Consider the following 15,651-nt stretch of genomic DNA (forward strand, 5'->3'; position numbering starts at 1 on the left):
TGACTTCTAAAAGATATGCTGACCATTTTGCACTGACTTGCATTTGATAAATGGGCCATACGTCAAAACAAAAGCTTGTCTCGTTAAGAAGATTAACAACAAGAATTAAAGTATTCAGTGTCAAATGAATTTCTCCCTCTAGATGTATATGCCAAACTTCCAAAAAAGTTTCTCTTCAAATTCTCTAGAAATTGTTTCATTTTATATTGGGAAATTATATAAGCAATTCTGTGGATCGAGCATAACATTAGAAGTTTAATTTACATGCGTATCAATTAGGAAGTAGTGGCAACTGTGTGGATAGTGTTACATAAATAGATTGCCGTTTTGGACAGAATATCCAGTGCTTGCAAGGCAGCAAATAAAAATTGTTAGTGTTTTTAGTGAAATAAAAAAAATAATAATCATTTAATGCAAACAGGCTGTTATGACATACTCATTGGCAGTCAGGTTTTGAATTCTGAACATCTGTCTACGGTGGATTTAAAAAAATATATATATATTATTGCTGAAATGTGTAGTTACTGCACCACTGGCGTCATCAAGCGAAATTGCAAAAATAATAGCTGCTTTCAAACAAATTCTAGAAAACTCCCCACGTGTTCCATTGCATGTACAAACAGATAGTCCTGCCCCAAACTCACACTATTGGTCGAGTCCAATATTTCCGGTTTCGGGCTGGACAGGCCACTGAAACAGAGGAATGATTTAATAGCGGCACAGTGATACACTTTTAGGCAAAATTAACCTGCAAATGACTTATAGATGACTCTGCATATTAAGCTGGTGTACGAGAGAATTTCAACATTGAAAAAAATTACATAAACTTTTAAATGCAAAAGTCTATTAACTTAAGTCTATAACAAAAATATAAAAAATGCCTTGCACATCTGAAATTATATACAAAAAGTGGGAATATAGTCTATACATGAAGCTGAATTAATTGCAGGAAAGTGTAGAAGAAGAAGAATAAAAGTATGATGGATTTTGATACAGTGCTCGCCTTGCAAGCACTGTGAAAATTTGTTAAAGGTTTGTATTGTTGACTATATCAAGTTTTTAGCAATAGGATCATTTGGATTTAAATTTGTGGCCCTGTTTGTGTCTCTGTAAATATTTAAGTCAGTTTCATCTTCCTACTTAGTATCATCTTTCTCAGCTGGAGACTGATGTCTGATTCCATGTGTGTGTGTGTATATATAGGCAGAAAATGTGTTCACATGCAATTAGTGTGTTTATTTGACCCCTTTTGAAAACAAAATAGCATGGACATCTCTATTATTGCTATTATTTTAATGGGAAAAAACATGTTTCATTGTTTTCCCTCTTTTGCTGGACTTACACTCCACCTCAAGATTAAATTTTTCTGATTATTTTCTCACCTTTGCTTCTACAACTGTCTATTTTAAGGTGGTTTTAAAATGAATTTCAGACAGGGTCAGTGATTCATTCACTCGCTTTCACACTTGTGTGTATGTGCAAATTCTTTTTTTATATATATATTAAGTGTGAATACAACAATGAATGTGGGTGGGGCATCTTATGAGTACTTGATCAAGAAAATAAATCATGTAAATAATGGAACTGGTGTTGTTTATGAATAATATAAACAGTATACATACCGTTCACAGTTGGCCTTTACATGGAGTGGACGTGGTGGTTTGTCTTCAGTCTTTTTGTTGGCTTTTCTGTGGTCACAGTTATCATAGTTATGGGTTTTGGGAAACTGAACACTTGGCCCAAAGGGTTTCATGACTGAAAATGAATAACTGTGATTGAAATCCCTTAAAAAATTGCATAATTAGCATGGCTTGAGAATATGTTTGAATAATGCATTTATTTTTTTGCTACATATTGACTTCTACTGTATCAACAGTGGAGGGTTACTTTTTCTTTTCTACATTTCTTTTTCTGCCTTGCTGTCCTTATTTGAAAGCATCATTGTCGGGACTGGTTGGGCCGATGATTAGAAGGAATGCCAGTGGTATGTTTGTCCGTTATGTGTGTTTGTGTTTAAGATGTGTGATTATATGGCTAGCAACACAATACAATGGCATGCCACCTTACTATATTCATATCACTGTGGTAATTATCTTCAGATATTTCAGATACCTTAAATGGACTGTCAAATCAAAGTCTAATCATGATTATTTCTTTTAAAAATGCTGTTGACCCAGTTATGTATTTTACGGACATATCCTTATCGCATTCTCTTTTTCACTTTTCACCTCTGAAGTGAGATCACAGTAGGATTTATTTTCATTGTTTGTGCGCAACTGGTTGGCTGCCCTTTTCTGGAATTCATTGGAAGTAATTAAACTGAGCACTTTGAATATCAAAATCATATTCTTGATTCTTATTCGTATGATATAGAAACTTAAATTTACTTAAAAATTGTATAAACTGATTGGTCTTCAGATTTAGACATCAGGCCTTGTTGAAGAAATCTGACCTCTTTAGAATACTCATGTATTTCTCATTGGTAATGTTTCTATATGTTCTGGAGAGTTCATTTCACCATGGTACTCCTGCTTCTCTCAGTTTAATATTTTGTTCTATCTGCTGTTTACAGTGTTCTGCAGCTTTTTCAGAGGGATTGGCAACATTTTAGAAGAATATTTAAATATTTTCAATTCAAAGCTTTTATAATTTCAGCGTGGCATTTAATTTTGTTTCATTGTGTTATCGCACTGATCTCTAATGAACTGTCACGAACAACAGCAATGGAGGTATTACTGTCACACTTGGTGTGTTAAGGACAATGGTAGAACACTGTATAGTATTTCACTTTTTGGGATTTTCAGTGCATGTACCCATTATTTTTTAATAATAATGAATAAAGACTGAAATTATGACATATTTGCCAGTTTTTGTGACTCTGTACCTTGTTAAAATGACTCATAATCCGTGGTACTTCCCCAGTTTATTGAATACATTGTTACAATCAATGTTGAGTGACACAATACACTTACTGTCAGCACTATTTTGTTATGCTGTTCCTCTGCTTTTGTTTTCAAGTGCTACTTAATTTCTTTTTTAAAAACTATATTGCATTTGCATGACTCAAGGCTTTCTGCTGATGTTTTGCTAGTCATGCATGCATTGTAATGTAGAATGAGTAGGCAGAAAGGCAAATTCAGATGGGTAATAACAACCGTATTCATGCTGAATAACAGTGCATTGTTGCATTAAAAAAAGTTTTCTGTTGCTCTTTGTCAAGATGACTAAATCATGAAAAAATATATATCATCTTTTATGCTTAATCTTAGTCACCAGAAGCTGGCTGCAAGAAATCTCTTAAGAAAACTCTTAGTGATAATAGTCTTACATTTATAACTAGAAAGGTTACTTTTTTGGAAAGAAAAACTTTGATGTAGAAAAAGCCTTGTTTAAAACACTTTTAAAGCTTAAAGTTTACACAGGCCTCAGACAGAAAGTCAGACAGATAGTGCATTACTATGTTGCTAGGTTTTGATTCATCCCTATTTTTCATTAAAAAAGCAAAAATCAAGGTTGAGACATTTATAATGAAAGTGAAGGGGGACAATTTTTGAAGGGGTTTAAAAATGTGAATCTAGTTTTATAAAAGCACACATTATTTGTTCTTTTAAAACTTGTGAATTAATTGAGCTGTAAAATTGTTTTAATCGTAATTTTTACTGTCATTTAGGGTTTACAACATTACATCATGGTAGTAGTTGTAAAATTGGATATAACGTTACACAGAAAACATTAAGCGATTTCATCACACTGAAATCATGTTTACGTGCATAGTGTTTACATCTTTTAGCTATACTTTTGAAACGGACTATTGGCCCTACTACTTGCATCATAAGTGCCTCACTGAAACCCAGATTTATTCTTTTTTATTTGTATTTTTATATATATATATATATATATATATATATACACACACATACACACACAAACTTTTTTATTTGTATTTTTATATATATATATATATATGCATAGAAGTTGGAAAGTTGAAGTTTGAATACATTTTTGTGTCAATCAACATTATCCCACAAATGCTGTCAATTGAGCTTAAGTTGTATTGAACCCGGAATATTCCTTTAATGAAAGTCTCTGGGATATTTGATTGTCTGTGATGGAGAAACCACAATGATTGGCTAGTGTAACCGATCAGTTTGAAATGGCATGGCACACTAAGTTGGAACAGTCTGAGGGTTTGTGCCAATTTGATGGATGTAGCTTGAATGCTCTAGGACAGTGGTTGACAACCAGGGGGCCCACAAGGAGGCCACAAGATGAATCATTTAAAATTATTTTAATCAACAAGATATATAAGAATAAAAAGAAATTTGCTAAAATAATCAAGATATACAACATTAAAACTGGGTAACACTTTACAATAAGGTTCCATTCATTAACATTAATGCATTAGGAATTATGAACAATTAATAGTAAATTTTTATAGCATTTATTAATCTTAATGTTAGTTCATTAGTGCATTAACTAATGTTAACTAACTTTTGATATAAAAAAACTGATTAGTGAATGTTTTAATTAACATTAAGATCAAAAAGATCTGTAAAAGTATTGTTTATTGTAAGTTTATGTTAATGTTGTTAACAAATTGAACCTTATTTTAACGTGTGATATATTTCTTATTTAAATTATTTAGTATTTAATAACAGTTTTTATTGAAGAACTACAGTTCTTTGAATTTGTGGAATCACAAAATTATTTGCGGGTAATTATTTTAATCTATTGCCATTCTTTGTTTCTGTTAAAAGTTTGATAACAAGCAGCTGTCATTACAGCAGAAGCACCAGAGGAATATCTTAGCCTACATGGGGTGCCACTGCTCTGGGAAGAGTCACAATTGATAATTTTGGTCTTGGATTAGGGAAGTTGGATAAATCTTAAACCAAGTCTGTAGAATAACATATTGGCTTTGTCAGGCCATCATAATTAAGGGCTTTCTTATCTTAAGAGGTTCCTTGCAACTGGGCCCAGAACCTCACAAGCAGTATCCGAGTTCAACTCAGATTTATTAAACTGTATATTAAGGCTTCACATCAAGAAACACAGAGAAAGACACTGGTAGACCTTTTCAAAACAACTGTCATCCTTGAATGTGGAACCATTTTACTACAATAACTCTCTCTGTATAGTACATTATCTGACATGTTCACAGGATCATGCAGTTAAACATTCATTTACAGTGTTTTATAATGTAACCACACTCTCAAGCTTTCTTGTATTGCTCCTCTCCTGGACCAACATAGCTGATTTTGGGGAGATTCTAGAGGCTAATGGAGACTTTGGGCTTTTCCAAAAGCTTATACTGTTTGTGCTGTGTTTTCCAAACCTCATACTGCCTTTTCATTTTGCCAGCCTTGTTTTCAATCATGCAGACACAAACCACCATTGCAACACAGACTGGATACTTCAGGTAAGTCCTAATGTGACAGAAGAAGAGCAGCTTAACCTGACTTTGCCCAGGCTCCCAGATGGATCTATTAGTGGATGTGAGATGTACATGCCTGTGAATTGGAATCTCACTGCTATATGGCAGTATGGCTTAAATGAAACCACTACTTGCACTGATGTATATGTGCACAATGATACCATTTATGAGGCAACAATTGTCACAGACATAAGTTCTTCCACTGATGTACTTTAAACAGCTCTTTCAAATACACATGTATAAATGGTCACTTTGATTTAGGTTGTATATTTGAAAACATGTATACTATCTATATCATGTAGTCACTGTGGTCTAGTCACAGCAAAATACAATTTAACATGCATGTGTTTAAATGGCCTCAATGTGAGCTGATGAACACATAGCTGCCATTGAGGAACTCTATTTGTTTTGCAAATCCTACTTTGTATTTGTCTTTGTTTTGCAGTTTGATCTTGTTTGGGACAATGCAAATTTATTTTGGGGAGCACAGACAATATTCATGGCTGGAATACTAGTTGGAGCTTTACTCTTTGGCCCCTTTTCATAAGTGTGGAACAAAATGTACACATTTATACTTGATATCACAATCATGTGTATGCAATTTACAGTGCAGGAGTATCCCCCCGATTATTTTTGCTCATTCTGTGTTGCAAAGTCAAAAGAAAAAATTAAATGTATATTGGAAAGTTAAAAAAATAAATAATAAAAAAAATAAAATTATTTATATATATATGTGTATATACACACACAACTTATAATTAGTGAATTCGGCAAAAGTAGGTCAAAAGTTCTGCTGCTGAAATCGGTCTGCGCTTACAATTTTGGTAAGCACTATCCCTTGTGGCCAAAGTTGGAAGTGTTGTTGAATGTATGAGCAAATGTAAGCTCCATTTTCTGTGTGAAATGTCCACAGAGTGTATTTTTGGTTTAAAATGATGTAATACAGTCAATAGAAATTCATATTAACTCTTCACCCTTACCACAACCCCAAACTTAATCGTCAGTGGAGTAAAAATTAAATTTTAGAGTGAAAATGCAACATCAGAATTGTGCTCACCATTGTTTATGTGAATGCGATTACTTCCTGGTTCCCACAGGACCAGAACCCGAGACTCGGAGATCAGTAGTACGCTACTTAAGGGAAAGGTGATCGGGACAGAGTTGATGCAAAAATGTCTAATGGGGGATGGCACTAATCAGAGTCAATTTCAGGGTACATGAAATTTCGGAGGCAACATGTCATTTTCTCATGTGATCATGTTGTTTAATGTTTGAATAGTTTCTGAAGGTACTTTATTTAGGAGTCTATGATGTGCAAAATTAATTCATATAATAAAGAAAAGATTTCCATTCAGGCAGGATATCATTAGTAATCCTTTTCTGTAAAATTCTTGTTCATTTTTCTCCTCTTTTTTTCTGTTTTGAACTCCAGGTTTGGTTGTAAAATAGCAACACAGATACCTATGATGCTCAAGCAAATTTTTATAGTGGTGACTGGTCTTTCTCCAAACTTTGAGGTGTACCTTACATCCCAGTTCTTTGTTGGTATGTCCTATGGAGGATTTCGGGTCAGCTGCGTTATCCTTGATATAAGATAATGTTAATCACTGGACTAAATCACCCTTTTATGAACCTTTGCATTATATTGTTTATCAACAGACTGACAATCCAAATATACTGTACATGACAAAATATCAGATATCTCTTAATTTTATAGAAAAAAACCTCGGAAAATTATAGATTTTCATTTTGTGTCATCGACAAATCAGTTCTTATCTGTCTTAGTATAGTCATAAGCAGGGTTGGGCGGATTACTTTAAGAAAGTATTCTGGGCTGAATACCAAATACTCTCTCTTAAATGTATTCAGTAAAGTATTCCGAATACATCAAATAAAAAGTAACGTATTCAGAATACAAGAATACTTTTAGAATACATATTTATAAGGCAAGGCACAACTGGAGAAGTTACGATGTGATATGTCATTATTATCTTATCTGAACCTGCTACACCTCCACTATTAATGAATCTAAGTTAATCTGATTTGCTTGTTCCTTTAAATTAGATGAGGAGTTGGACTAATGTTTTTCTTTATGGAAGGCAGTAGCCAAACAGAAGGCAGTTTGTGGTCAATTACAATATTTTAATATTTTAACAACATTTTAATCTTTTTCTTAACCTATTATTTGATTGGACTGACAAAGAATAAAACATTTTGACACAAAATTAGATAAGAAATGCAAATAAACTGTATTAATTTTCGAGATGATAACTGGATGCCATAAAGTAGTGAGGTCATGTGGCAACAATATAGTATATAAATGATTTTTTTTTTTTTTTTTTGCATATTTCCATATTTAGGAGGATTTATTCATTTACTTTTCTATCTCTTTTATTGCCAATACTTTTATTTTGGGTGCTTTTGAATCTTTTACTCATCCTTTGTTTTGTTTTTTAATTGTTGTTTTTTATTTTATTTTTTGTGCATCACTTCATATGAGATGTTTTTTTTACAAGTGAGAAATAATATTAATATGCCTGTATGTTACAATATGTGTCACACTGAACTAGTCCCATATGTCTATAAGCCACAAATTTTACAGTAGTTATTTACCTTAGATTTTTCAGTTGTCATTTGTACTCGATCTACTTCAAGTCTTTTCCCTCTATCAGTCTTTGCAGTAGGCCTACTTTCTCTATATTTAGTTTTTAACTATATATTGTAGCCTATTATTGTGGTTAATAACTGCTATTTCTCAACAGTACTGAAAGTTTGTGATGTGGACGTGACTCACCAAATGCTTATCATGAGCCGTCCATCTTTAATCCACCTTAACACAGAAGCCGCATGCCTGCATCTCTCATGAAAAGTCATACATAATTTTCGAGTTGGCTATTTCGTATGGTCTCGCACAATGTTTACATTTATGCATTTGGCATACGCTTTTATCCAAAGGGACTTACAGTGTACTTATTACAGGGACAATACCCCCGGAGCAACCCTTGCTCAAGGACACAATGGTGGTGGCTGTGGGGATCGAAAAATGTTGTTCGCATAAACTCGTATGACTTCTTCACGTGCAAATTCCCGGATGTCTAATGCGGAACTAAGCGTGCTGCTGCACAGCTGACAGCACGTTGATTGTTAAGATGTGCCTTCGCAGCTGCCAGATATTAAATCCAAGAATCATTATACATGAATAAGACAGTGCATTTCAATTCTTTAGTGCCTACCATCAAGACCTTTTGGTGAACGATGTCCATTTTTAAAGTATCACAAAAACACAACCAGCGATTCTTTGATTTTAACCCACGATTGTCTTTTCAAATGAGCCCAATTTAGCATGAAACCCTGGCAATGCGTTAAGATGCGTTTGCAGCTCGCATCTGCGCTGTTCAGAATAAAACTGTTCAGAAAAACAGTTTCTCAGGTCAAGTTTCTTAATTGATTGACAAGAACATTTTTTCTTTATGCCTTATTTTGTGGTCATAATGAGAGAAGTATTCTAAAAGTATTCCAACAAAATTTTATTAAGTAACTGTATTCTGAATACAGATGCTTGAAAACATAACGGGGGCTGAATACAGTTACTTCATTTTTGTATTTTGAATATGTAACGCCGTTACATGTATTCCGTTACAGCCCAACCCCGGTCATAAGACTCTGGGCCACTATTTAAACCACATAATAGCTGTATTATTTGTCGCTGTATTTGCTATATTAGCCACTGAGTGGAAGGAGTTGCCCAGAGATCATATGCAGTGTGTTTAAGTCAGGTGCTGGCAGCTTTGGGGCAGGTCATTTTTCTTGGCCTTGTGTATTTTGTTAGGGACTGGAGAAAGGCCCAATTCATAATGGCTGGCCCAATTGGATTAGTGGTCCTCTACATATGGTACAGTATATGTATAATGTTTAGAAGTTTTTAGAGAATAGAAGCTGTTAATGGTAATTGACAATTTCTTTAATCACTTTAGTGTAATTCTGTAATTTTACAGGGCATCACTTAGTTGGCACTATTTTTTCTGAATTATGAATTTATCAGTGAATTACATAATTTTTTTGTGCATACCATTATAGGTTTCTTCCAGAATCTGCGAGGTGGCTTCTTGACCGTGGCAGAACTGCAAATGCGAAAGAACTCATTCAGAATGCAGCTGCAATCAACAAACGTTCAATTCCTGATTCATTAGTGAAAAAGGTGGCCTGATACACATACATACACACACACACACACACACAAACACACACCTGTTTATATATATATATATATATATATATATATATATATATATATATATATATATATATATATATAGAGGGGGTATAAAAACCCTGTTAACTTCCCATGTCCTCAGGAAATATTTCTTAACCATTACCTTCAGATGGTGAGTCAGGGTAAAAAATAAAACAGTTCAATGTTTTTCCTGAAATTACAAAGTTCACGTTTAAACATGAACAGGTCTCTGTATTTTTAATACTTAGGTGTGCACTAAGCCTAGCATATTACAGCCTCTCTCTGAATGTTGGGGAGGTTGGCTCCTGTGCTGAAATTGCCAGGGGTCTACCACTTTTTTATACCTTCTGTGGTGTTCAGCAGTCTAGCACTAGCAAATGGGGCACTGGGCTTCTTGCTGCCTGAGACCAGACGCACTGAGTTGCCTGATTCCACAGAAGAGGCCGAAGGCAAAAGGTACATGGACTGTTACACTGAGATATTCTGTAACAATGTTTTCATAAAGCTGGTAAAATTCTGCTGTTTAATGTGGTTTATATAAAAAGCAGTTTCTTAATTTCCTAATGTCCATTAATTGCATGACCTTTATTATGTACTTTTTAAAAACATACTGTTATCTTTTTGTGAAGAGAAATAACACTCTATCCCTGTATTTCTCCCAAAGGAAACCGAAAATCACAAAGCACACCACTGGGGATTGTAAAGACATCCAACCAACCAAATTATAATCCCTTAACTTCTTGCAAGTGGTGTTTATTCTTTTGTTGTATTTCTATCAAGGTTTTATAGTGTTTTGATATTAACATTAGCATTATAATAACTGTTTATTTGCCCTTCAACAGTATGGGAATATGTGTAGATTATTTGTATACTGTTATTTGTTATACAGTTATATATAAATTCTAAAACATAAATGTTCTAAACCATAAAATAATATGCAATAAACCTTCTTGTGAATTAAGTTTTATTAACCCAAATAATCTTTGATACAATAAAGACATCAATGCTTCATAGACACTAAATTAATAAATCAATAAATTAACATGGCCATCAAAGCATTGTTTTGTAATCAACCTTAACATGAGGTGAAAACAAGTGTTATATCCTTTTATGCATACATTCTGTGGATTATATTAAAACTATAGATTACTGAAGTGAATTTTGTTGGATAAATCAATTTATTTTTCCCTTATTCCACGCAACTACTGTTCATAAAAAAACTCAAAGTAATTTGTCTCGTTTAACTGCACCTTTTTAGAATCACAATGGAGTAATACTTCAATTCTTTTCCTGACCATCTTGCTGCAATAACTTTCTGTTTACATGGGCAGGGTCTGCATTTGTACATTATTCAAATCTGAAAATTAAAATAAAGTTTAAGTAAAACCACATTAGATATTGACATTGATATATGAACATACTACACATTGATTAATTAATCAATTAATTTCAGTAATAAAATTAGTGAATTGTACAGTATAAAATGGCAAAGTCTAATCAATAAATGTAAGCGCCACGTAGTTCTAGCGGGAAGACTAGCAGCTATACATCATCGCGCCATTAGCTAGGTAATTCCTACCAATCACATGTAAACCAATGCTTTATAAGTCTGCTCACAATCTATCACATTGCTGTTTCAGTGTGCTAACATGGCAACCTCCACCACCACCAGTTGAGCCCCGTCCTGCACGGGGGTAGGCTCCTAGCCCCTGCCTCCTGTCTCCGGCAGGATATGATGGTTCCAAGCATAACTTCTTCAGACTGCCAGACGGGGCTTATGCCAAAGAGAGACATTACATTTCTGTTTTATATTCATCAAATAAATGTCATCTTAAATTTCACTCAAGTCTGCAAGTCTTCCAGATGAAACCTGCTTATTTAACTTAATAAATTTAAAATGAGGAACTATTCACTGCCATTGTATTGAAAAGATGGACTGTGATATTCATCAAAGCATCTCCTTTTTCCACAAAAGAAAGATAGTCATATGGGTTTGAAAAGGCTAAGTAAATGATTGCATTTTCATTTTTGGTGTGCTATTCCTTTAAAGATAATAATCTTATTATTTATATTTATTGGTATTGGATTTTGTTAATGGAGCTGGGTTGAGGCAGTTGCATTAACCCAATAAGTCAGACATCCAATCATTTTCAGCACTTTGTGGCAGCACAACATTTGTGTTGGTGTTTGTTGGATCTAGTGGAGTGGAAATATCCTGTGCTGGTTCAAGAGGCATGGCAGGAATGGATGAGAATATGTCATCTTGAAATAAGTTGCTCTCTTTTGTTTCAGCAGCCTCACTGTGACTCTCTAAGCCAGTGAAATCAACAAATAGGTTTGCAGTGGTTTGTGTTGTTTCCACACTGAATGTATTTGTGCCTGTGCTGTCAGTTGAACTTGCAAAGATGTCACTTTGGAAAGGATCAGAAAAAAGATCGGCACTTCTTTGACTGAACCCAACTGGGGGTGGATCTTGCTCCGAACTGAAGAAATCGAAAGCCTCCATTTGACTTGACTGAATTAGTTCCTGGTCAGAAATGTTAGAATCTGACGGATTGTTCTTGCCATCAAATACATTATTAATCTCACTTTTAGTTAGATTTTCCTGTTCAAGGTCAGAGGTTTTCTGATCGAAAACATATGAAGTATCTGACAGTGTTGATGTGACACTCTCAGAACTTATAAAGTCAAGAGCTCCATTTGGAGCAGGTTGACCATTTGCAATTCCCTCACAAGGGTTTTGGCTTTGACTCTGGCTGTTTGTCATAATATCAAAGAAATTAGTGGACATTTGATCAGAGGCCATAAGCGTATTGTCTCCTGCAAAGATATCCACAGATTGTACTGGCCCATTGGACACTCCAAAGAGGTTGTCAGTCATTCCTGAGGAAATACTGGTTTCACTGACTACAGTCAGGGTGTTTCCAAAGCCATATGAAGTTGCCTCAATGTTTGACTCTGATAAACCAAAAATATCAAGAGTCTCTTCATTCAACTTCACAGAAGGAATTAATATTGACTCTACACATGATCCGCTTTCTCCCTGTGTTTTTTCTCCAAATGGGTCTCCCTGAATATAAGAGCTCTCTATATCAGTTGAAGTTGTCATTGATGGTGCTTCAAAATGCATAATTTCTGCCAATGTGCCACTGTTTGTTAAATTAAGTGTATCTGGATCTGAAAAGGCCATGACATCGGTGTTGGGGATCATGACTTGAGATGGAAACACTTCAGCTGAATCAGGAAAGCCAGTATCTTCAGTATGAGGGAAAGAGGCGTTCAGGTTGCCCTCAAGACTTGATGGTTTTGGACAATCTGGAGAAGTGAGATCTACATGAATGGATTCTTGTGAAGACATAAGAGTCTCATTACTATCAATTTCCCCATAACCACCAGCAAGGGGCTTGAGTTGTTCAGTTGGATCAAGGTCTGTTGATGGCACTGTGTCCTCCGCAGAGGTTCTACTAGGCAATGAAATGGGATTTGCACTGCTCTTGGTTGCATCAAGTTCTTCTGGAGCATCACTAAGTGAGTTTTGTGTTCCTTGTATGGGATCCTGAGCTGTGTTTTGAGAGGTGGTCTTAGTCAGGGGAGATACAGCAAAATTGTCCTGAGACAATGCAGTGTTCATATCCTCGTCTGTAACTCCAACTTTCTCTTTTACCTTCTCACATGCTGTTTCTGTTTTGATTTCTGGTGTTTTCTTTATGTCTGACTCAGTTTCAGTGGATGACAAGAGTCTACTTAATAAATTTCTAGGTTTGGCACCAGGTCTTTTACTTTCCATTTTTGACTCACTCTTGTTCTCTTTCTCTTTTGAACCAGATAAAAAGAGTTTGGAAAGAGGACTTTTACCCTTAGAGAAAGACCCTTTATTTGCTTTATCTATGGCCTTTTTGTCAGCAACTATCATGCTGCATTTCTCATCAGTCTTTGGAGACATATCAGGGTCTTTAGAGTCATCTCTAATTCTCTCTGTGGGTTCTTGATTTTGAGAGTTTATGACATTGGTATTAGTCTCTACCACAATAACCTCCTTGTTTTTTATCTCTTCAACCTGCTCCAAATCACAAGATTCACTACATGGTTTGAATGTTTCTTTTTCATTTGCTGCAAAGTAAATTCCCTGCAGTTCATCATGGTTTGGAATTGTTTTCAGCTCACTGATATGTTCCTCATCTGCCATTGTGTTTTCATTCAGATTGCTTTGCACAGGAGAGATGATATCCTGTATTCCTGCTGGATGTAAATCATCTTCCATTTGTCCATCTGAAGCTTCAGAATCATTGCCATATGGATTGTGTATGGTATCATCCAATGGTGATTCCTCTGTGTCTTTTCCTGATTTTAAAGTTGCCGTTTCTTTATTTGCTGCCATTATATTACCACTGAGAACTACAGATGCAGGTTCATCGAAGGCCTTGGTACTGCTTTCAAATTCATCCCTGCTGGTCTCCATGTTATTTTTCTCATCTGTGTTAAAATTTGAAGCAAACCTATCAATTTTCCAATTTTCAGCCAAAGTTTGTTGTTCTATCACTGAATCTGATCTTAAGGTAACATGATTCAGATCTTGTCTTGTCACTATCTGACCCTTTGGAACTCTACCTTTTGTTCCAAATTGGCCAGATGAATCTGCTGTCATTTGTAATGATTTTGAACCTCCTGTGAGAGCTGTATTAATGTTTTTTGAGTGTGGGGCTTTAACCCCACCTTTTATTGTGGAAGGAGTGGAGAACATGTTTGCCTTGTCACAAGGTGATAACTGAACTGATTTGTCCATTTCATCCAGTCCAGAAATAAAGCTATTCTTTCCATTAGAATTTCTGGTACTAAACTTTGCAGAAGATTGGTTGCAATTTGACCAGTCTGTTTTCCTTCCTAGGGTTGAGGAATTACTTTGTGAAATAAGGCTATGCTTGGTCCCCTTGCTCTCTGGTGGCCAGCAAATTTTGAGCTTGTTCCTAGTATCAGGGCTACTTTGTAATTGAGCATCTCTGTGTTTTTGCTGTGGAGGTGAAACACCAGCAGATAACCCCAGAGAACCATCAACATGTGTAAGATCTGTTGTACGTGCTGAGCTGATCTTGTTAGTAGGGTAGGGTTCCTCGGTTTTTGCAAGCCAACGGTCTTTGTGTTGTTTGTGGCCAAAACCCTCATCATAGTTCCCCTTTTTCTTAAATAACTGTTGGTAGTGTGATGTGCAGTAGAATTCTCCATAAAGAGCAGAATAGTTGTGAATGCTGTAATATATAATAGTACACAAGTTCCAAAGTTAAAGTACATTAATAGATTTCACTAGAAATTCCCATGGAATCAAAAATATGTTATCTTAATTGATTTGTGATTGGATCACTTCAATAAAATCTGTATTATGAATGAGACTATATGGATTACATTTGATTAGATTACATTTGATTTTTTAAATAAAACAATGTTTCAAACATCTTTTTTTTCTCATTATGAATCAGGGGGTTTACATTTGTAACAGTTTGTGATTGATTTGTCTTCTATGTTCCAGAAAGTTTATTTTTGAAAGAATGTCACAATAGACAATCTCCATTTGAAAGGTCATTGCTCTCACCTTAACTTTTTCTTACAGTGTTTGCAGCAGAAACAGTTATTATGTAGGATTAGTTTATCTGCCACCATTTTCTCCATTGGGTAAACTGGTGTCAGACACGCAGAGCACATCTCATTAGCAGGTGACAGGAACTAAGGCAACAATATAGACATACATGAAATATGAGTATACTGTATATTTTAAACATACATAGCATGACATTTTAAAGGTACATTTTATTTTATATTTGGTATGGTAACATAGTTCTTATTGCAAAATGTTACATTTAAAAAGCAATAAATAGAGGCTACTTTAAATCAGGTTTTTCTTCTGTATAATTTGAGTTTTATGTTCTACCATAGAAAAGGACATAACTTCATTGTTCTTTGATTTTCAGGTACTAGTTTAGTCTAATATATA

The 15,651-nt window shown here is 34.8% G+C and overlaps 1 protein-coding gene and 1 pseudogene across 1 annotated transcript; one reads left to right on the forward strand and one right to left on the reverse strand.

Annotated features, from left to right (window-relative positions):
* Positions 1 to 4,153: 4,153 nt before the first annotated feature.
* Positions 4,154 to 10,073, forward strand: LOC127441159 (solute carrier family 22 member 13-like; annotated as a pseudogene).
* A 523-nt stretch (positions 10,074 to 10,596) lies between these two features.
* Positions 10,597 to 15,541, reverse strand: LOC127441467 (uncharacterized). Its single transcript, XM_051698922.1, has 2 exons — positions 15,253 to 15,541; positions 10,597 to 14,911 (listed from the first exon to the last, which is right to left on the reverse strand). The coding sequence occupies exons 1-2, from the start codon at positions 15,360 to 15,362 to the stop codon at positions 11,788 to 11,790; spliced, it is 3,234 nt and encodes a 1,077-aa protein (XP_051554882.1). The 5' UTR covers positions 15,363 to 15,541; the 3' UTR covers positions 10,597 to 11,787.
* Between the last annotated feature and the right edge of the window lie 110 nt (positions 15,542 to 15,651).

This window comes from Myxocyprinus asiaticus, chromosome 5 (genome assembly GCF_019703515.2).
Source record: "Myxocyprinus asiaticus isolate MX2 ecotype Aquarium Trade chromosome 5, UBuf_Myxa_2, whole genome shotgun sequence".
Classification (NCBI taxonomy): Eukaryota; Metazoa; Chordata; class Actinopteri; order Cypriniformes; family Catostomidae; genus Myxocyprinus; species Myxocyprinus asiaticus.

Excerpts from the sequence above, each read along its gene's own strand:
- LOC127441467 (XM_051698922.1), bottom strand. The coding sequence starts at position 15,362 with ATGTGCTCTGCGTGTCTGACACCAGTTTACCCAATGGAGAAAATGGTG. Across the intron at positions 14,912-15,252 it reads CACTGTAAGAAAAAGTTAAG|CATTCACAACTATTCTGCTC; the intron begins GTGAGAGCAATG and ends TATATATTACAG.